The 23,910-nt window shown below is 40.6% G+C and overlaps 1 protein-coding gene across 6 annotated transcripts in view; it reads left to right on the top strand.

Moving 5' to 3' along the window:
- LOC139628098 (protein kinase C-binding protein NELL1-like) overlaps window positions 1–23,910 on the top strand; it is a 245,478-nt gene that overhangs the window by 88,499 nt on the left and 133,069 nt on the right. For all 6 annotated transcript variants that reach the window (XR_011692683.1, XR_011692684.1, XM_071489463.1 and 3 more), the window contains 4 exons: window positions 807–909; window positions 3,375–3,448; window positions 8,126–8,225; window positions 11,171–11,299. Coding sequence is in view for 4 of the 6 variants with exons in the window: in XM_071489463.1 (XP_071345564.1) it covers window positions 807–909; window positions 3,375–3,448; window positions 8,126–8,225; window positions 11,171–11,299 (406 nt within the window). In the remaining 2 variants the exon portion in view is untranslated. The remainder of the gene's footprint in view (window positions 1–806; window positions 910–3,374; window positions 3,449–8,125; window positions 8,226–11,170; window positions 11,300–23,910) is intronic.

Here is a 23,910-nt window from a genome sequence, read left to right as displayed (position 1 = left end):
AGGTACTTATGATAATAATAATAATAATAATAATAATAATAATATAATGATGATGATGATTATGATTATGCTTATTATTATTATTATTATTATTATTGTTATACCGTATTTACAGCTGTTCCTGCCCCCCTCCCCTCTCCTCTCAACCCAACCAGTCAAGGCAGACAGTTGCCCACCCTGTCACCAAGTGCTGCTCATTGTGGGAAGTGTTGGATTTCTCTCCATCATATTGCAAGGTCCTGACCTCACCTTGTAAAGTGCCTTGAGATAATGTATGTTATGATTTGGTGCCATACAAGTAAAATTGAATTGAACTGAATTCTACATATGTCTGAACTCTACTGGAGGGATGAACATCATTCCCAGAAGATAGTGGGGAGCACTGTCTAATACATCGGTCTAAAATATTCCATAGGTGTTCAGTTGGGTTGTGATCCGGTGACTGTGAAGACCACAGCATGTGATTCACGTCATTCTCACCCTCTGTGCCCTATGGATGGGGGCATTGTCATCCTGTGTCTCCACTCACATTCATTTTTTTCACCTGTCTGTACATTCACTGGTTGGTTTTTGGAAAAGAAGGTGTTAGCTTCCAGACAAAGATGTAAAGTTCAATGACTGCTTGTACAAATGTAAATTGAGACATGGGGGGAAACAGGAGACATGATCAGTGTTGATTTTTCGGCAGTGCCACAGGCTAAAGTTGTATGTGCAGACTGAGTGTTGGATTTTTGCTACTGATATATGCATGTTTTTGGTGATAGAAAAGAAAGGAGAGAGAATTAAAGAAATTCATCCTCTTGCAGAATGGTGTGGTGGAATGTCGCAGGATTTTCTGTCCTCCAGCAAACTGCTCAGAGGACTCTCTGCCGGTACACGTCGATGGGACCTGCTGCAAGAAGTGTAGACGTAAGTATGCGCAACACATGCTTAGAACAAGCAGGAGGCAGAAAACTAATATTCCACACCATACAAACAGGCTCAGAGTAAATTAACTGGCTGATCATTTGTTTTTCTGCACAGCAGTCACAAATACATGATGATGAGATAAATTGGTAAAACAAATTAAATAACCTTCATGATGCTCAGTTGGCACCATGGCTGCCACCATTTGAATATCACTACTTTGGTTTGTATTTTCTCTGCAAACTAACAAACAGAGCTAAAAATGATATGATGACTTCACAGCTGCTTTCTTAAAAAATAAATCCTTCTCTATGATCCTTTTAGTTTTATCAGTACATCCAATATAATCAAGAAACATTAAATGAAGTTTAGGCAGTAGAACATCTCACTTCTTTGTAAGTTTTTAAGTTATTAAAAGACTGATGCTGTATTGTTTTTTGGAGAGGACAGTAAATTATTAGCACAACTGCAAAAGAGTGTATCCATGCAGAAATTCACTTAGTGAGACACCAAGTGTCAACTTGATTAACATGTTCGTCTCATGCAGACTCAAATCAGAATTAACTTCGACCTGGAAAATACCCAGACAGACAGATCTGCAATGTCTAGACAGTTAAGGACAAGGTGGAACTGACCTTATTAGGGCAGTGATGATTGAATCATTTTGACTGGATGGTGAAGTAATAAAGGCAGCAGAGCAGGTCAGTTGCTGAATGGCATCCAGTAAATGTAAGGACATTAATACAAGATAATGACAGTGTCAGTATGTCAGGAGTCAGCGTATCAAGGGTGGTGGTTGTAGGGTGGCATCATTTTTTTAGCCTTTCCAAAACCACAAACACGAGAGAAAAAGTGTAAGTTATGGATTAAACACTGTGTTTACGTGTTATGTAATCTGCAAACATTAGCATCCCAGCTAAGAAGCCCACTGCCTACATTAGTAACCTTGTATTATCTCCAGAATTCAGAGTAATGCTAGTGGAAATGTTAAAAGGTCATGGAGTTTAAGCATTAGCTTACCCAAGCTAGCTGCAGCTAATAAAAATCTGCTAGCAACAGTCATCGTTGCAGATGATGAATCTTTTTTTTTTTTTTTTTTACTTCTGTGTGAAACTGAGTAGCAGCAGTATGAAGGCAAAAGCTCAATACATTTCCGGTGTATGAATATTCCTCCCATTCATCTCAACAATGGACAAATTCAAGCGTGTGTTTCCTGTTCCACTGCGATCACCTGCTGCAGGTCAGAGTTCACCTTCATTCAGCTTTGAGTGAGCACATGTCCTCTGTTGACCAATACAGACGCTGATACACTGTGTTTGGAAATGGAGAAGTTAATACTCTAACTTGTCTCTTCACCATGTTTTGCACATTATCACAGTACTAGACTGGAAACAGCATTGCTCTCATATATAGTTTGTGATTGCTCTCATCAATATTTATTTATTATCCGCAGCAGATAATGTGACATCACAACCTTTCTCAGGGCCAGTTGGAGATACGTTTCATAGAAGAGAAATGTAATGGGACCAAGCCTTAACAGTGTCATGCCACTTCTTGTTCTCTGCTAGTGAGACAGTCACTATTCGCACAGCTGCAAAGGTTTGCTTGTCATAAGAACATAAACATAGGTTGCGTTGCGCATTGGAACAGATTACCAGTAGCACAGTAGTTTGTGCTTTTGAAGTTGCTAGTACAACCACAACCACTGCAGATACAAACAACACACCTTTTGTTTTGGTCGCTGATGTTCTGCTCGCACAATGAAACCAGAGTAAAGCATCTGCTAGAGCAAAGATCACAATAGCCTGATTTTCATATAGGAGCTGAAATGGAAGCAGCATCTCTAGTATAAAGCACACAGGTCTGGTAACTGCTCACAGAGCCACGAACAACTGTGTCTCTATTGCTATGCTGCAAAAACAATAAATCCCTGAAGTATAGCCCGTCTTTGAATAATTCCAGCCCTCCACTGCCTCCCTCCATCCCTGTGCTCACTCCTCCTTCCTCCTCTTCCTCCCCTGTGAACATCAGAGCTCTGGCACAGACGAACGAGGCAGCAGCGCTCCAGAACTGCGACTGAGCGCTCCACGGTCTTGCACCCTGGAGAGGAGAAAAGCAGGACTTCATATCATATGATTCATTTGCTATTTCTGCTTTATTGCCAGAGGAATATGTAGAAGGGTCTCCTCTGTTGTATTCTTAATGCGCTGATACATTTCCTCTCCACTTATGCATACTAGCCAAGAACAAGTTTGTTTCTAACAGAATTAACTGTGCAGAACTTCAGGCTGGAAACTTTTTTTTCTTTCTTTTTCGCAGGCAAACTCAAAAGCATTTTTCTCTGTTGTTGAAAGTACCACAGGACCTGATATTAGCTGAGGAAATATTCCATTTCTGGTATTTCATAGCGACTGTACTTACCTTATAATAGTGTGATATTGAAGCTGCTATGTTCTATTTCTCTACAGCAAAATGTACTTACATGGGCCAGACCTTCTCTGAAGGCCAGCACTTTTTATCCAGGAGCTGCAGGGAATGCAAGGTAACCTTTTTTTTTTTTTTTTTTTACATTGTACATGTCTTTCTCCAGCATTTAGTCTCTGCTCTGCAATCAGATCACCATGCAGGGCTTCTTTTTCAGCGTAAATGTGTAAAGATTGTGTGTGGTGGACTGCTCTGGTGTGTTATTCAATTATCCAGCAGGCCTTATTAGTTTTCCCTCCCTCCACCAATCTGTTCAATCTGCCTTTTTTCTCCTCTCTAATGGCGAGATGGCCAGGTAATTAGAATAACTTATGAACGAAGCCCTGGTTTGAATTGGAGCTTCATCACTGTGTGGATTATAATTAAAGTCATTATTCCAGCTCAATATAGAACAGAGGTGAGCTTTCTTTACTCAGAGGCCATTTATCTTTAAAGAGAGAAAATATCTTTTAAGGAGAAAACTAGCATTTTATGCATGTAATTGCTTACAAAGAGCCACACAGCGGATTCCTGCATCCATTATTAGTCCTCAGAGACTTAGAAACATCATTATGCTGTTTGTAAGCTTTGTTTCCAGCAATTACAGCCATCCTTTAATCCTGGATGTGAACGCTGCTAAATGACCAATTTGTGGACGAATTATTTTTAGAAGAGACCCAAAAATGTTTTATTTTGAGGCTTTCAGCGGTCTCAAGTGTCAGCGCTCGATTCCATGACAGCCCATAAATCTCTGCTCTTTCAGCATTTGTGTGTGCAAGCATGTGAACATGACTGTGTGTATATTCGGGTGGTTTCTACAGGTCTCTGGTTGGTACTGATTCGATGCTGTAACCTTCCTTTTCCTGACCATCTCTCTGTCCTCTCACCCTCACAGTGGGAGAGGTGGGAAGTGAGAAAAGCAACAGTGAATATATGCATTGACATTTGGAGAGAATAAGCGAGAAAATGAGGGAGACAGACAGAGAGAGGGAGAGAGGGCCACATTAAGCTATTTTTAGATGGTGTGTGTGAAATGAATCATCATTTTGGTCCACAGTTAAAACCATTTGAGTTAATTTAAAGGTCTGTTTTTAGTGGTTTTAGGCCACTGATTACACATCCTGTGTAGTTTCATTTAGTAGTAGTTTTCATTTTCCAAAGCATATTATCAGTTTTTAGTTAGCTAGTTAGCTACTGCACCTTCCAGGCAACCACTGGTTTCATTTCAGTGCCATGTCCCCTCTGTTGACAAGTAGCATTCAGCAACTCAAAATAACTACCACCAAAAAGTGGAGAATGTGTTGTGCTCTTGTATTTACACATCAGAGTTTTCCCCCTGTAAGGTACTGTAGGATTTAACTTGGAGAGCAGATTTTTAAAGAATGAATTTTTTATTTGTTTGTAAAGCCTCTGTTTTGTTATAATTCTTTTGATTATATCATTTATATTTTTTATGAATACATTTTGCTCAAAACATCCAGACTTCAGCCCCCAGCATGAAAGTTGTGTGTTACACAACTATAGCCCCTACTCCAGCCTCTATGTCTTCACACACGACTTCCTGCATTGGTACAGAACATTGTCATTGCGTGTAATTGTGTGCTGTAAAATCACCAAATATCAATATGAAATTTTGCATAGCTTCTTTGGGGCTTTGCCAAATTATAGCCATAGTTGTGTATAAATATAGTTTTACAGAACAACTGATGATTGGCAGAGTGGCTGCGTCTCTGCATCTCAAAAATGAAACAAATCAATAAAATGTTGACATGATAGGAATGCAAAGATAGTCAGACCCAGTTAGAAACTGAAACTGTTTTCATTTATGATGAGAGTGGCTTGTGAGGCTCTTTCAGTCACCTGAATACCTTATTTTGCAGTCTGCATTTATGGACTAATTTCATCAAGTAACAGCAGTTAAGTGGCTGGTTGGCTGCTGGACAAATTGCAGCTTGTTGTAGAAACATGGGATAGTCACTGGTTTTTTATTCTTCTCAGAATGAAACCATCTCTTGTGTGCAGATGTGGAATAGCATCTCATCACAGTTACAGTGTTTCTCTCTGCTGGAAGGTGCTTTCAGTGTGATAGCTGGTGTTCTGTGGAAAATAATGTCAAAAAATAAACATGCTCCAATCACAGCTGCTGCGTAAAGTGAAGATATAGTTGCTGCGAATTGTTTTTCATAAGTTGCAGACTAGTACAGATCTTTCTCTGCTCTTGTAGCAAGTTCATTTCAGACACTCTGACCAATAAACTGAGATGATTTTATTGTCACTTGTCTCATAGAGAAAACTATCAGACTGGCCCTTTTTCTGTAATGATAAGAATCGAAAATGGGGATGGTGGCACATCAAAACTCAGTGGAATTAGTTATTTCATTTCCTGGTATTGATAAATGAAAAATCCTGCTGAATTATATTCCACTGTTCAGTGGAGTTCTTCTCCAATAATGCTGACCTCATCATGTCAGCCTGACATGATGACAGAGTAATAATACTAGTGCTGAAGTGGATTAGTTGATATAACAGTTATTAAAATTGATAAAACTATTTATAAGTTTTGCTATTTCTACATAGCCAGCATTAGAATTAGCAGCTGTTTACTTACCAGTCTAGATGAAATGATGCAAGTTCAGCATTAAACTTCATTCCTTTACTCACCAAGAGCTGTGTCCAGCGGTGGAAAGCAACACCAATGTCTTAGGCAAATATACTAAATATGTACTTATCAAACATGAGTATTTGTTGCTTTTATTACAACATTTTTAGGTTTTGCAGACAACACAAGCAATGTGAAGACAACACCTTGCCCTCTGGGAACTTATGTGAGCAAACATTGTCAAGAAGACACAGAGCAACGTTGGCATTCATTCTCCTTTCAGTGATGCTTTGGTCTGCACCAACTCTTGAGAAAAATGTCGACAGCTATTGGCTCTTACTTTGTCTGTCTGCTGTTTAGTACAGGACAGGTAGCTTACGGTGGGTTTATCAAAGCTTTTACATCAAAAACGTCTGCCTTCTGCTGATACTGAGAGCATTGATGAGAGTGGACTTAGCGGGCCTTAAAGCCAAAACAATGCTCCAGCAGAAGCTAAATTGTTCTGTAGCACTGCAAATTCTCTATGGATTCATCACTACAATGGACATCTTTCACATAAGACACTGTTAATGTAAAAGATTCTGATTAGTGCAGCTTTAATGGATTAACTCAAAGACTGATTCATTCATGATGAAAATTCTCATTACTTAATTATAAAATGATGTTACTGATAAAAGGTTCACAGCGCAAAGCGACTGTAGTGTTTAAAAAATGAAAAAGAAGTTAATGAATTTACCTAGAAAATCACCGAAGGAAAGAAATGTCTGAGGGATTTGAGTTGATTCTTCACACCTTGAGAGGCATTGCGGAGACCACTGGAGCTCTGACAGACCCAGCCTGCTGCTGCTGCTGCTGCTGCTGCTGCTGCTGCTGCTGCTGCTGCTGCTGCTGCTGCTGCTGCTGCTGCTGCTGCTGCTGTGTGTCTGCTGTCTGTTTTGAAGATGACACTGAGGTTTATCTACCTTTGTTTCCCTTCTTTTGTGGCACATATCTGCATCTTACTTGCTGTCTTTATTCATGCCTTCCTTACGAATGTGAGCAGCACAAGCAGCCTTTACATTCTGCCTCCTCTGTTGTCATGGCAGCCTAAGCAACTCAGGAGTATTTTAAAATCTGAAAACATGTTTTTAACTGTCGGTGTGGTTTAATACATTTCAAAAGCGGTGTCATCATGACCTTGTGACATTCAAATGATAAGGTTCAGACAAAGTTCAGCTCCACATGCAGGTCTTTATGTGAGGTGAGAGAATATTTCTTAATTTTAAAATATTGAACAGGGTCATAGTTTGCTTGATTTGTGGGATTGTAAAAGATGAAAGTTTGATATTTCAAGTATTTTCTGTATGCAATTAAAGACCTTCAAATAATGATTGACTATTTTTTCTCAAGAAAACAGAGCCAGCTTTCAGAGACAGGCACATTATTTGACTTTTTATAGCCACAATGTCTAACACTGAATTTAACATTTTTCTGTAAGAGCTAATTCCTTTGCAGTAAAATATTGCTGTTATAGACCATGTTCATTAGAATAAAACCTTAGTGTAGTGTCGGTATGTTATTTTCTAATTGGTTTCCATATGCAGTCGATTTGCTCAGAAAACTTTGTTTGATGCAAATGAAAAACTGAGACTCTAACCCTCTCTCATCTGGGACACGTCTGACTGGATGGTTTATGTCACATTCAACACATTTAATCCAGTTAAGATGTTGGACTCAAGAAATTCAGATTTAAGACACATTAGACCCAGACTGGTTTGGCTTTTAGTTTTTGGTGAAAGCTGCATGGCCACCCAAAGACCACTAATGTAACCCGTGTTAGCCCCAAATATGTGTAAAAACTGGATTGATGGAATGGATACACGTTTCTGCTATACACCATAAGGAATGGGGTTTTTTTTTTTGTTTTTTTTCTAACTTTAGGAAAGTTCTCACATTTTTTTCTGTCTTTTTGATTGGTTCAAAGGTTGAAATGTGAATAGAATTGTATGAACATGCACTTGTCCAAAATGATATTCACAAATGAAAAATTATTAACCTGTATGGAAAAAAACAAACAAACAAAAACATTTACTCTTAAGATCACTTGGTCATCCTCCTGCAGAGTATCTCAGCACTGCACTGAAACTCTAATGTCCTGCCTCTGTCCTGTCCTTCCAGAACGGCCTAATGGTGAAAGTCACCGAAACCTGTCCAGAGATCAACTGCACCATCAGTGACCAGATCTTACCAGACGGCAGATGCTGCAATGTTTGCAGAGGTATCTCTTCCTTCTTACTTCACTCTCCTCAGTTGCACAAATCACTCCTTCCCTGGACATGCATGCACCAAACCCCTGCTGCCGTGAGGAGTAAATACAGCCCGTCTGCCGGATGCTGATTCAGGCTGTGCCTCTGCAATAACTGTTTCCCTCCCTTTACACCAAGTATGAATGCTTCTTGGCTTGGATACCTATCAGAGCAGATTGGTCTGTCTGCTATAAAGCACCTGCTATGCCAATTTGCCTGAACCCCGCTGCTTTGGCAGGGAGGTACTACAGGGTAAATAGCCACCGGTAATTCAGTAAATACATTGAATAAACAAACTGTAGGAGGCTGTCAGCTATAGAGCAATAATAAAAGAAACCTGGGGCAGGTTCTGAGCGAGGGAAATTGCGCTCTCATTTAGGTAAGATAAGCAGCATGCCTTAGATTTACCATAGTCAGAGGAAAGGAAGATGAAAAGCAGCTAAAGGAGAAGGAAAAGACAGGATTCGAGTAGGGGAAAGAGAAAGCGAGAAGGAAGATGAGAGAGGGAGAAGGTTTAGAGTGTAAAGAAGAAGATGGCAAGCAGAGGAGAAGGAGGGAGGGGGCAAGGAAATATAAAATCTTAGACCTGCTTTGTTGAAAAGAAAGGGGGGAAGAGAGAGTGTGTGTAAAGAGTATAAACCACATGAGAGGAGAGGAAGAGAGGATAAAACGTGGTATGCTGAGAGAACAAAGGAAAGAAGAAGGATGAAGAAAAAGGAAAGGAAAAGAAAAAAGAAGATAAGAATTAAAGAAGAATAAAACTTGTATTGTAAGGAGAAGACAAAGTGGAGGTGAGAGGGGAGGAGAAGAAAAGTATAGAGTGTAAAAGAGGGGAGAGTAGGCGAGAGAAGAGTTTAGACTGTAAGAACTAACAATTAAAGATTAGAGTCACAGTGCCTCTTCCCTACAACCCTCTCTTCTCTCTCTCACTCTTTGTTACATACACACCCACAGGCGCTAAAACGTAGAGCTGCTCATTATTTCCAAATCATCTCCAGACCTCTTCTCCACTATGTGACTCAGTTCTTTGCCATCACTCTGAAATTTACATGTGCAACACTGTTAGGTCCTCAGAGTCATGCTAGTTCAGTTAAACTGGTAATTACGCAATTGTCACAGAGTGTTCACACCCCTCTGTTTTCCTGAAGACGAAGAAAATATATATCAAAAAATTAAAGTGAGAAACTGATTTCTGTGTACTGCAAATCAAAAACACAGCTGCAGAGAAAAGTGGAGTTAGTTTTTGCAGCAGGACTGTTGTTTTATCATATGCACATGCATGCGCACGCTCACGTGTTTTATTCCATGTGTAATCAGTCCTGTAAACGTGTACACACCGTTCTGTAGGGCTTGGCGTGAGAGGACAGATAATGCAGACACAGCTCTTTCCTCAGTAATGGCTCCCCAGGCTCCCTGTTTCTCAGGGCTTTTATGTGCAGCCAGTCTGTCACTCATTACAGGACATGATGGACTACATCAGCTCATACCTACTGAGGAGGAGACAAATCATCTCTCTGTCTGTCTGTCCGCCTCCTTATCTGTCAGACTGATTCTCAGTTCTGTCATGTCACATTTCTGTGCATGTGCAGGATCTCGGTCTAGTCTGGTTCAGTTTTGAGAAGGATTGGCACTGAGGCACACGGCTGGTGCAGAGGTAAAGCTCCTGTCCGACACCACAGAGTGTCTTGGTTTGATTCCTGGTGGCTGTAGCAACCAGCTTCTGGGAACTGTCTCTTGAGTCACATGTGTTCTTAGGTTAAGGTAAAAAACTAAAAACATTTTGGTTGAGGTTAGAGAAAGACAAGGGATAACAGAGTGTCTCCTGAAATAGCCCCCAAAGTGTACTGGCAGCAGCGTTCCGGACCTTCATCTCTATGGTTACAATAATAAATGGTTATCACTTGGTTAGGTTTAGGAAAAGATGTTGATTTGAGTTCTTCCCTAAGATTGGACAATCTCTGTTGTCATGGTTACAATCATAACAACATGGTTATGTTTGTCTAACAGTCATGAATAAAAGAAACAACATAAACTGCTACTTTCACATGGGAATCAAACACCACTCTGTGTGATATTTCTTTTGTTGATCTTCCTCCTGACGTGGAATTTGTCACTCTTTATACTACGTTAACGCGCTATACTACTATTACTGCTATATAAATATAGTATCTAGGAGACAAGGTTGGTGTATCTACAGTATATTTTGACATATGCATGGTGTCTCATGAGAGCTAAATACACAGCTTCCACATTGTGCTATTCATAGCTTCAAGGCTCATACAGAAGTATTTTATTCAGTTTTTTTTTTCTCTCACAATGAAAGTTATTAAATAGCTTTTTGTTGTTTGCATTTATTTTGAAATGTTTGTGATAGAAGTGCAGCATCCTTTAGTAGTCATAGGATAATTAATAAAGACTGAGCCATCTTGTGGTGTATATAAAGGCAGTGCTGTAAACATCATGATTAAACCACTGACACGTTGGCTGAATAAAGTGGAGATTCTTGTGGTCAGTTAGTGTTGGTGTCATTTTTCACTGTCATTTCAGTTTTTTTTGCACATTCATACAACTTCCCTAAACACATTAACACAAAACACCAGAAGAGCAGTTTATTATTGGATGGATGATTTTACGTGTGTGCACATGTTAAAACTTTATTTTTGCACCAAATCTGCTGCAGACATAAACTTTATGCATCAGGCCTCTTGTCATCCACAGTGTTGTGGGTGACAGGAACAAGGTTATTCATTTGTGCATTTGTCCGCTTTTACTTCTGTACACTGTGTGTGCGTGCGTGCGTGTGCGTGTGTGTGCGTGCGTGTGCGAGCGCAGATCCATACACAATTTTTCACTGCCTTGAGTGAGTGAAATTTCAAGAGCGACATAAATCAAGGCTTCCTTTCGTCCTCTCTTTCAGGTTATGACTTCTGCGCAGAGGGACTCATTTGTGGAGAAAACTCAGAGTGCAAAAACCGGAATACTAAAGCAGAGTGTGAATGCAAGAGCGGCTATGCCTCCATCCACGGGGATTCTACTTACTGTGAAGGTAGGATTGCACTTTAACCCAGCTCAGGCTGAGCTGTTGCTCATGTGACTGACTCATGATGTCTATTAGCTCAGGATGTTAAAAGCAGCATGGGTGGCAGTGTGTCAGCGTTAGTTTGTTGTCCTTTTTTTAGGAGGACGAATACAGGGTGAGGGCCAGACACTTGAAATGAGCTGATATTAACAAACTGAGTGTGTGATGTGATGATGACTGGCTGTAAGGCTTGGTCTGAGAAAGCACTGTAGTCAGTTGTGAACAGAGGTCTGAGGAGTTTTATAGCATCAATAGTTGCACAAAGAATTAATGAATTTTGAGCAAAGAGCAAGATCTGTGAAACACTTTGATTTGTCTGTTAGTGAGGGGTCAGAGTAAGGTTCAGTTCAGGAAACTTAAATAGTTTTGTTAAAGGACTTCAGGATCATCAGTCAAAGGATCTTTGCATATTTAGGTCTTTACTGCTAGCCATTGTAAAAAAGATACAATAGAAAAGTAACACACACCAAGGGCTGTAATGAGGTGCTGATCACTGGATATAGACTTGAGAGCAGTGTCGCACATTCTGGTTCCATATTTATTTTTCTTTTATTCTAAGTTTCATGGCCTGAAGATCCTGAAGAAGGCCTGATGACCGAAACATCATCCATTTGAATAAAAAGAAAATACATATGGAGCCAGAGTGTAGGACACTTTCTTTATTTTACAGAGGATACCAGACCTCATTTAATACCAGTGTGAAAAAAAGTTAGACATTTGTCGAAGTTAAAATATCATCTAATGGTGATGCAGCTATGAGTTTTATTGTAGTGTGATCAGTGAAGCTCTCACATGGAGTTCTAGTTCCTCTTGCTTTTACAGCTGAGTGCACTTATTTTAAGTTGCTCCGGATAAGAGCATCTGCCAAATAAATGTCATGTGATGTGATCAAGAGTTCAGAGGCAGATGCTGAAAAAAATCATGTTCAAGAGCTGAGTTGTTGGGAAATATCACACAGAAACAAATAATGAGAAAAAATGGACAAAAGATGAATATGATCATTTCTTGCATTCAAAAAAGCACAGTTCAGCTTGTAACTGCACTCACAGTGATGCATTATCTGTTTGAAGCAAGTTTAATGTTCCTGCAGGTTGGCCTTTGTACTGTAGCATCTTGCATGAACTAAAAATGACTGCCTGCAAACTAAGTAGTCGTGTGCAACACAAGGCACAGTTTAGGACAAGCATGGTTCTTTCAGTTTATTGTTATTATTTTTTCTCATGCTCACATTTCCTGCTTGGATGAAACTTTTGCTGAGATTTAAACCTAACTTGCTGAGGAAAAGTATTTGGTATTTATATTTGGGACTTGAACCCTGCTCTTTATAGTGGTCTTCACTTTTCCTGGAAAACCTTTAATCTGACTTTCGAGACGTTTAATCTGATGGGGATCGCAACCTCTTTGAAAAACTCATCACGAAGAGTGTCAGCGTGCTTCCGGTATGCTGATTGTTGGACTTGGCAGAGGAAAAGCCCCAGTCTGTGTGTGCTTGAGACCCGGAGTACTTGTGATGAAGCCAATGGTCTTATTTGATTAAGAGGCTTGGGAGCGGCAGTCGGTGGATTGAAGGATTTGCTCGTTGCTCGATGCAGTTGTCTTTGGGTTGGAGCCACAGCAGACTGAATGCACGAAACGCACTGAAAGCTGGGTAGCCACAAGCCCTCCAGTCTGTTTGCGTCTGTTTGATCTGCATGGTAAAGAGGTTTACCCAGAGCTCCTCTCCAATCCACAACAGTCCCACACCATATGAGTGAGGGCTGGGGAGCGCTGATTGTTAGATCAACTTTTTAAATCGTGGAGGCACGGATCTATTGGTTATGGCGGCATTATCCATGTTTGGGGGTTGCTCCCTTAAGGCAGCTCAAACCTCTATTGTAAATGGATTAGCTGGATTCCTGCTGTACAGTATGGTGATATTTGACATGGTTTCACTCTCACCTCCAACTTAAATTGGCTTAGGATAACAGCAGACTGGGGTAATCACATCTTTTTTTGTTGTTGTTTTCTAATGGTAAACAAAGCTCCGCAGTCTGAGGGGGTGTCACCGTTATCCTGATAGAGCTTTTAAAGAGCAAATGAATTTCTCCTGTTGTATTTTATAAACAGGAGAATGTGTCTGGCTTTGTCTCTAAGCTGTCATTAAACATGACCATAATATCCTCATCAATGTTTTAATGTGCAGCAGAACGATTGAATATGAGATTATTTGCTTGTAACCAGAGGGCTGTCTGAGGAGGGGGCCTGAGGATTTCAAAGCGAGGCCAGGCTGCACCCTCTGCCTTGCTTTCAGTCACCTTGTGGTGCCGTAGTTATTCTCGCTCTCTGAATACCTAATTACAGTGGGATATTCCGATGGGATACTGGCCTCCAGTGTGTCAAAACTTTAAATAAGATAAGATAATGAGGCACCTCGTCTGTTGGGAGATTTTACTTGAGTCTTTTTTTCCAATGTAAATATAAGGAAGACTTACATAGTATTTGTATCGAGTGTTTGCTATTACTTATAGAATCACAAATATCTCAGCCTTGGATTAATGTATAATTCTTCCAAATCTAGGCTTATGTTGCTCAGTTTCCACTCTCTTGTTTACAAATGTATGGCATAGACACTACATTTGTTGGATAAATTGTCAAGTCATAAATTGTTATTGTTTGTGTAGCATTGCGTTTTGAAGAGAAGAGAGTTTTGAAGAGTTTGCTGCAGGCTTCACCAGAACCCAGTTTATTTGTCTTAAGTATTTTGGCCCAGACAATCACTTGGACTCAAAGATGAACTGATTAGATTTTGGCGGTCAAAGGTCAAAGTCACGGTGACCTCACAAAACACGGTTCTGGCCTTGTGAATGTGATATCTCGGGAACTACACAAAGGGATCCCTACAAATATGGCATAAATGTCCATTTGGACTTGAGGATGAACAGATCAGATTCTGGTGGTCAAGGGCCACTGTGACCTCACAAAACACGTAATTGGCCTCTTGAATGTGAATTCTCAAGACCAGTTGAAATTCAAATGGTCAAAGGTCAACTTCACTGTGACATCACAAGCTCTGCAAAAACACCTCTGGCAATTATTCAGTGCTGTGACTCAGGAAGGGGAGATTGTTACTATATGTCCTGCAACTTCACTGGTTGGGTGGGGCATACAAAAAAATTCTATTTTTTTGTGCAATAAAAGAGTCAATGAACCTGAAGCATACTGTCTGTCTGCTGCAGCACACATTACACAGGCCTAATACCTGCCCCCAGCAAAAGAATGTGGTGAATGTGTTAATATTCAAAGCCATCTGCCTAACCTCAGAGAAACCAGAAATGTGCATGCATATGCAGAATATGCACACATGTAGAAACACAAACACAGGTTACATTAATGATGACTTGTGCCTCACTAGCCTGCCCACCAAGGCCTGTGTGTTTATTTACTCCATTAAAGATGTATTACTGCATATGGGCTGACATCTTTCTAGATTTAAGAGATGAGTCCAGTTGGAGGCATCGCCCTGCATACCGGATGTTAAGACAGCTGCTCCTCCACCTCTAGCTTGGGAAATAATTTCTAATCCTGGAAGAAGCCAGGGAGAAGGCAGTGGTTGCTATTGATTGGTCTTGTCAACACTCAACAACCCAAAGGCTCCAACAGGGCTAACTACTGGCTTGTTGGCTCTGCCTCAGCAACAGCATGGACACATGAGGTGCAGCAGGACAGGACTCAGTCCTAATGGTCTTCCTATGAAATGACTGTTTGCACTAAAGGTCATGTTCACAGTTACCTGAAAGACCTTTAGCTTTGCATCTGTTACCTTCTTTCATATCCATTGAACTCAATGAGCAGCATGAGCATATTAGACGGTATACGCAAAATAAGGAGCTTGTTACTGCAGTGTTTGCTGTGTTTTAGCTTCAGCTGAAGTATCCCATAATTCTGCTTTCTAACTTGAGTTTCTCAAACTTTCTGAAAAGTTGTGACTTCACAGATAAAAGGGTTCCTCTGTGAACTGATACGGTATATCAGTTTATTTGTATACACTGTATATATAGAAAACAGTGAATGTACATTTTACCGTTTGTCTGAGAGAGATTTTCTAGTTTTCTCTACAGTTAATCATGTGGGACTCAGAGGGAACATCATGCTGCAAAACAAGATGTCTCATCTGTGATAACCCACAAAAATAAATACATAAAAACAAGGTGGATGTGGATGTAGCATTTTTTTATATCAGGACACCTCAGGCTTATCTTACCATACCATGGCCCCTTACCAACTAAAACAAACAGTTAACGGTTTTTATAAACAGGTGAACTGTAACGTGAGATATTCTATTTTAGCCAGTAAGCAATGGCTGGTTGCCATGGTAGAATGATCATACTGTTCACTAAGGTAAACAAATGACAAACTAAAAGATGTGAACTGATTTTACTGTCAAGTGATGTAATGTTATGGGCCAAGGAGGTATTGATTGACCTACTTACAGCAGATGTATATATCTGTTAGTATGTTGTGACACAGAGCTATCAGTAGCTTGTGATGTGTAATCAGATAAATCCTGTGAGACAGGAGGACTGTGAACGCTGTAACAAAGGTGTTACAGTTCTAATTACCACTGACAAAAGCACTGACTACATCTCATGGGTTGTGTTCTCTTTCCACTTCAGTGTCACACCACTTGATGCTGCTCCGTTCAGTACATAGTAGTTTTTAACATTTGTGCTAATGGGCTTATCATGGGCTTATTATCCTCACCAGCTTTTGTTTATGCTATCAGTGAAATTCTTCGAGTCCCGGCAGATCTACTGTATCCTCTCTCTCTCAGCTCCAGAGGACACAGACATTAACACTGTTGTTGCTGTTTCGCTGACAACATTTTAATTGAAGCCTAAAAATGTTGCCTTATTGAGGATGGATTGAACCTGCCAACAATAACGCTGCAAATAAAGACAGTGCTAGACCTGCAGATGTTGAAAGCAGTTGCATCAGCTAAGGACAAACATCATAATTCCCTGTTGGTGCAGGAACCCTCCTCCCAAATGGCCGGTTGTTACCACAGAGGCTGCTCTGCATTTTTTCTTTTTCCATGGTGGGTGAAATCCCAGCATGAGTCTAATGTTGAACTGAAGTTCACCTAGATAGTACATATCTTTCCTTCATTGCATATGTTCTCAGTTTTATGTGGATCTATTTCCTCAATATAATCAAATGATCTCTTGCTCTGCAGGAAGCTTTCATTTTTTTTTTTTCTTTCTTTAAAACAGACTCTCAAGTGCCTCTTCTGTGCACTTCCTTCCTCCTTCATGTTTCACATTAAAGGCCCCATCACCATGCTGCGTCCTTGGAAATGTTTATGGGTGAGCACATTAGGGAAAAGTCAGAGCAGTTAGTAAGACGATGCAGTCGAGTCAAGCATTTTCACATATGCAGAGTTGAAGCTTATTTCCATAGAAATTGTCTCAGGAGGTTGTTGTGGAGAATTTCCTCCTGCTGTTAAGAACCCTCATGGGTCACTCTACCCACATTAATGGCAACATTAGCTCCTGTTGTGCCCTGTAACTCTTCAGCAGCTCTTATGTGGAACTCAAACACTGACTTACGCTTTGTTTACTTACAAAGGTGGATTTGTTTCCTTGCTTCACTGGCTGTGTATTTTGTTTGGAGTACAACAGCTAAGTTTAATTGAACCTAATTAATATCCACTGAATCAAATTTGTGTTATGACCCTATAGCCCTCTCTACTTCACATTTCTGTCAATCATCAGCTTGGGCTGCCATTTTCTGCAGTTGTTTTTTTTTTTTTTTTTTTTTGGGACTATAGCCCACAGTTTTTTTTTCTGCTATGAGTAATAAGATTAGAGGCCGACACATCAAACCTAACGGGGCTATTTCTGTTTGTTCAGCTCACTTTCATTTAGCTCCAGAGCAGCCGAACTCCCTGGGTTCAGGGACTGACTCTCTGATGTGTCCCCTTAGCTAACAGGCTCTGGTGAGGCACTTTATGATGTCCCTGATCTCCAGTCAGTCTCCACTGACACCACAGCAGATTTCAGCTCTTCTTTTCTCTCTCTCTCTCTCTCTCTCTCTCTCTCTCTCTCTCTCTCTCTCTCTCTCTCTCTCTGGCTTTTACCACTCACTGATAAGATGCTGTGACTTTGGTGCTAATAGCATCACAGTTACTGCAACTGGAACTGCATGAACGCACTTCGTATGTTATGGTGGATCTGTTGTTATACTCTGGGTGGTGCAAGAGACTTCATACAGACTATTTCATGCACCATGCTGAACTGCACAGAAATAAAAAAAAAAAAAAAAAAAGTATTTTGATATAGCGGTTGCTTATACGAATGGAAATGCTTTGACTATATTATATTGCATGGATGCATCATCTTATAGACTACAAATGGTGCACCCTTGTCACATTTAGTTGCATTAATTGAAAATAAGTTCAATAAAATCACTTTAGAGCCAACTATCAGTGCCACCAACGGACACAGCCACATCAATCTGTGTCCATGCAGTGTTTTACATAAAATCTATCGTGTGTGTGTGGGGGGGGGGGGGGGGGTTAAGTGGCTGTAATCAATGTCTTGTCCATTTTGCTCATGCTGGACACAAAAGGCAAACAATAATCACCTTGGCTTTTGATGACACAGAAATGGGAAAAGTGTGAACAGTGGCTTTTTGTTAGTGGGACAAGCTTGTCACTCATCCACACAACAGATTCTCTCAAAATGAAAACTGAATGGGTAAAAGTTACACCACACTTTACAAGAAATAGAAGCAGATTTATCACAAAAATCACTTGTGCAGAAATATGGTTTAAACCTAGCTTGATGTAAAATCTAAATATAAGATTTTTGCAGTGTTGATTTTATGTTGTCTGTATTAAGATTTGTCAGATCCTTTTGAAAAAAACAGTCTGGTTTACACAGCAAACCTGATGAAGCCTGTGATTTGAAAAATTTGGACTAATGAAGAACATTGGCACAGGCCTCTCAGTGTGCAACGGTTACCTCTGCCAAGGAGGTTATGTTTTCACCCGTGTCTGTTTGTTTGTTTGTTTGTTGTTTGTCAGCAGGATTACACAAAAAGTACTCAACTGATTTGCAGTTGCACCGATTTATAGTTTGGTGTAGATCCAGATAATAATCTTGATGTCACAGACATGAAGGGTTGTTTGGCGTTGGCAGAGGTATGTGCTCTTCTGAGTGCCATTCCAGTTCACTAATGTTTTTATTGTTGTATGAGTCTTTCTTTTTCTTCTTTGTTAAGAAACCCCTAGACTACCCTTGAGTAGCTGAAAAACAAAAAGACTGAACATATTAGCAGAACAACTTGTAGGTCTTTTGCTCACATTTTTAAAACTCAGAGATTTCTGTACCTACACAGTGCAATGGAGGTGAAGTGGACTTTTTTTGGGGGTAATGAAAAACATTCAAAACACATCTCCAGAAACAGTGTCACGATGACTGTTTATCATTGTGGACAGATTTCTCAGGGATCATTCCCTCAGTAAAAAGGAAAACTGTCGATAGCGAGATCCAGCACTCATTTTTCAATGCTGTGAGCACCACAATTTATATTCGACTCGCCTCCTTTGTATTGGGATAGCAGCAGAAATCTCAAACAGAGATTTTAAAAAGCTTGGCATGTAAAAACCTAAGCTGTCTACATGGCTAGATATTGAGTAGTGGTAGGTGAAAACGTCTTTGTAATTTGGGAGAACTGACCCCTTAAATGTCACTGTTTTGATTGTCCCTTCAGTTATTCTGAACTGCCTCCTGGAGGCTTTGGTAGCTGTTCCACTAATTGCTTCCCATATAGCATGCTCTCATGCCATAAGCCCTGTTTGCTGACATGGACAGAGCTCATCATGTATCTGTATCCCATACATCTAGGACCAGTGATTTAGGATTTAGAAAAGCATTTGTGCAGGAATTTACCCATCTTGTCTCTAATGTTGCTGAGGCCGACAGATGTTCTTTCATCTCATGTTTGCAAATGAGCTAAGATGAGCTGGGCATTTGGCATCTGGGAGGGACAGACCAACACACTGACTGACCGACAGTCACACAGACAGGCTGAGGGATTTATGGTGAAGGGAGGCTGCGGTTACAAACAGACAGAAATACACGCAGATCCCTGGGAGTGCAAACCTACTGGAATCATATCAGAGGTTGGAAATGAGCTAATCAAGGGCAGCGCCTGCCTGCAGAGCTTCCACGGTCAGGATAAAGGTGTGTGTGTGTGTGTGTGTGTGTGTGTGTGTGTGTGTGTGTATACCTGTCCTGGTTTTTCAGATAAGCTGAAGAAAACACGATGTGTCTCCACCCAGAGTTCAGCACCTGCCCTTATGCTACAGCTAATCCGCTAAAACTGACAGCTTCTGCTTCCTTTTCCCCACTGAGTCTGGTCACACATAACAACACCAGGAGCCAGAGAAACATGGAAATACACACCTGTAATGTGTTGAAGGTTTTACTAATTCTATAGCCTATCATAGACCACTTCAGTGCCAGGGCTGGTGCAAAAGCAAGTGACTTATTGATTGGGAGCAGTTTAGATAATCCTCATTTGCCCTTACTCAGTCTGCGATGATGGGAGCAGTGGTGTGCGTCTGTCTCTTGTGGCACTGGCGAGTGCCGCTGGCTGAATTGGCTCTCACTCAGTGGCATTAAAGAGTAATTGGCTGTGTTTGTACTTCTGCGAATCAATCAGGTTCTCTGTGGGAACTCTGCCTCCTCCGTGTTAAAACAAAGATGTAATGACAGGGAACGAATGAGCAACAGTGTCTGCTCCTGCTCAGTTCTGTACAATGTGGGAAGAGGGGTCAAGCAGGGGTTAGGAGCAGGGGGTGGGGTACGAAGAGTTTGGCAGACAGGCAGTAAGTAAGGTAGAAAGAGACAAGGACAAGCTAAAAGGCAGCAGTAGAAGCCTCTGTCAACAACCCACTGTAAGCTGTGTGCTCTGAAACGTTTGTTGGTTGTTGTTTGTCCTCCCCTGACAGTGCACAGGTTTGGCAATCAGAAAGTCATACCAGCACCTATGTACACCTGAAGATGGGATCATACCTTTAGTTAAAGTGATAAAGCATCTTATGTCTTAGGGTTCAGGGATACTCAGTCTATCTTGTACTTTTAAAGAATTAATTGTATTAATTAATCTTGAACTGTTCTTTGACAATTTAAGTCAAGTTAAGGCTACATGTATTAAAAATAGAAAGCCAAAAACTGTCAGTGTGACCAGAAAATGAACTGACATCCCATCAGTATTATCAAGACTTTCATTCATGTTCCTTCCCTTATGATTCAATTGAATTTGCCAAAAAATGTCATTTACTTGAACATTTTTGCAACGTGCAACCTCAAGCTTGTTAATTTTAAAAAGATTCTTATTCACTTGATGAATACCACTCTCATATGCATCTACTAAATACAAGTCTACCCTTAGCAGCTGGTTAGCATCCAATGACTGGAGACAGGGGAAAAGTTCTATCCTGGCTCTGTCAAATGGCAACAAAGCATCTACATTTTGATTTGATTTTTAAACTTTGTTTGTTACTTTTATTCTGCTTAGTCACCAGGCATCCAGCAAAGACTCCAGGACGTTATTTGCAACCAAAAAATATAGTAAATGTAGCATATAGTAGCCTATATATAGTTATTATATTATTATATTTGTGCTTTAGAGATGCAGGCAGGTAGATTTTGTTTCCATTAGACAGAGGTAGGTTAACTCTTTCCCCCAGTTTCTCCTCTTTGTGCTAAGCTAGGCTAACTGGCTTTGGCTATAGATTTGTATTTAAGAGTGTAATATGCAGACACCATCTGAAGTTACCCCCCCTCCCCGCCCGGCTTAACAAGTAAGAGACAGAGTGAGAGCAGCAGTGCTTGAGCGAGCTGGAGAGTGAATGAAGGGAGGGAGCAAGAACAAAGGCAGAACAAAGGAGTGAATCACAGAAATCAAACAATGTCTTCTGGTAGTTTCGTATTGTTCTAAAGTACAAGTAACCACACCCACACCTCCACACAACCCTGTGAGAAGGCATTGTACTGCCAGATTTTTTGTGAATGCAGCTCAGTCAAACACACACAGACCTGCAGCTTTTCATACAATAATGACAGAGGAGCAGAGGAGAGAGACGGAGACAGTGATGTAACCTGGTCCACATACCCTGTGTGCTGTTATTGGCTGGCAGCTACAGATCCACTGCCCAAAGGGCCAGAAATGTCCCAAACACAGAAAATCAGAAGAACATAAAAAACACAGGCAGAGGGCAGTGTCTCTGCAGTAGCAATGCCATGATTAATTGTTGAGTATGTTTTAACTGGTGAGACGAGTTATCTTGCCATAAATCTGGCCATAACTACAACAACAACATCCTAGTTAAGGATAAAATTGAATTATCCTTTGCATAAAGGTTACAGAAAACCATGTATCCTGATAATAAACAAGCAGACAGACAGGCAGGAGTAAAAATAACAATAAAACCCATTTTTCATGGCTCAAGCAGAGATAATGTAGGAGCGGGCAGAGTTGGAAAGAGAAGCAGTGCTGCCAGCCAAGCTCTGTCCATGGTGCGAAAAGTCTGAGAGTGTAAGGAGAGCTTCTTTGTGAGCAGCGGGTGGATTGACTCAGCTTGCTGTTTAACGCCGGCAGAGGTCTGCTGGAGTCACAGTGGGTGAGCTCTCTGGTAAAAGGTCAGTGAAAGACCTGTAATGAATTGCAGTCATTTCACTGAACGACTGTGTGTCTGTGTGTGTGAATGCTACTCCTCTACCTCCCTGTCCCACTTCTCAAACTCTCTTCTGGGTGGCATCCATCTCTGCCATCTGCACTACACTGACTGCATGTGTTCCAACACTGCCAGGGCTGTCCTTGGCACCGCTGCTTTCCCTCGCCTCATTCCTCATACGGTTATTTATCCCTGCTTATTCCCGTTCAATTTCCTGACCATTTCTGAGCTGCAGGGGATTGGGGTGGTAATCCTCGAGCCAGAGGACTTGCTGGCTTGCTGCTCTGCATGGTCTATGGGCTAAAGTGTTCAAATTTCCATTGGAACTGAGCCTGAAAGCTGCCGTGCAAGCCTGAAAAACTTATTTCCTCTAAGTAGCCTAATGGGAGTGATTGCAGATTACCCACAGGCCTGTTTTATTTCATTAAGATGGATCGATGTTCTGCCCCAAGTGTTAGGACAAGTCTGTCTGCCTACAGAGGGTTTACAGAGTATTTTAACTTTTCACAAATCTTTGTTGAATATTCAACAATGTAAACACAAACATTCAACCACCAATTAGAAAACCATTTAATGATTAGGGTTGGCAAAACAGATGAATTGTTGCATCTCAACTAATGATACTTTGTAAAAGATACTTTGCAGGCGAACTGTCCAAATAAAGCATCACCCAATTTACTCTTTCATATTTTCATATAAACTAGACTGCGATATGTCATCAGACTGCCAAAGTAACATATAATTACTGTCAGTCAAGGCAGGACAAAATAGTTTTTCTGTCATAATGTCACATAATAAAGCAGGTAATTTTCCTTCTCTTTTATATGCTCTTTTTATTTTATCTTGCTGGTGAGAAAATATATTTGTTAATTAAGGCAGAGATCATATAACTACTAGAATTTTTTTCTTCTTCAAAGGAGCTACCTTAAATAAAACCTCATCTATAAATGTCAGTTTAAGGGGTATATTATTATTTTTATAAAGATGAAGCTCAGAGGTATGAAGTCATGTCATAGTTACAGACTGGCCGCTCTGGCTTGAACTTTTCAAGTGTTGTGCAGTGTTGCAGTGCTCCCAGGTGCAGGAACAGCAGCAATTCCTGGTGAACTCCAGCTGCAGTTGCATTTTGAGTCTGGATGAAAGAAGTGACTGGGCATTTCTTTCATAGACAGACACTGGCTGACGTTTCACAGACCCTGTAGCGCTCTGTCACTGTGTGACTGGTCTTCCACTTTCTTCCTAAATGTGACAGTCTAGCCAACCAAGACCTAAATTAATGGTGTTTGGGTAAATTTCAGTTTACCACCAGGAAGTGTGGTTTGAACGGCCATGCAAAACCCTGATTCATTAGATTTCACTTTGCTTTGCATCATATTAATTGTAAAATTTACAAATTTCAAAAACCTGAGAATTAAAAGATGTTATAGTTATTAACAACATATCTGGTCCGCTCATAGGAGCAAAATGTTTACCGGATTTTATATTTTAGAGGCTTTTAAATTACTACAGTTTATGATGTAGATGTATCAACTAGTGACAGATTACCACCTGAACACAACTACTTGGTCATCTGATATATTTCCTGAGCTTTTGATTTGACAAATCAAAAGATTTTGGGATACTAAATGATCACTTGAGGTCATTTCCTGTGTGTTTTTGGCCAGAAGGTGAAGACGTGGCTGCGGTTGAGTGTGGAGTGTGGACATACGCTCCTCCTCAGTCTTCCCTTCAGTCATCCCTGATCTGTTAATTACAGCAGAGACCGCAGGGACTAATGATCATGTTCCACAGGGTGGTAATGACACAATTATGACTGCAAAGACATCATTCATCTCCACTTAGCTTAGACAGTGTC

This window comes from Trachinotus anak, unplaced genomic scaffold (genome assembly GCF_046630095.1).
Source record: "Trachinotus anak isolate AG129_WGS33_773 ecotype Australia unplaced genomic scaffold, CSIRO_AGI_Tana_v1 ptg000011l, whole genome shotgun sequence".
Classification (NCBI taxonomy): domain Eukaryota; kingdom Metazoa; phylum Chordata; class Actinopteri; order Carangiformes; family Carangidae; genus Trachinotus; species Trachinotus anak.
Note: the sequence above shows the minus strand (reverse complement) of the source record. Positions and strands in the feature narration are given on the sequence as shown.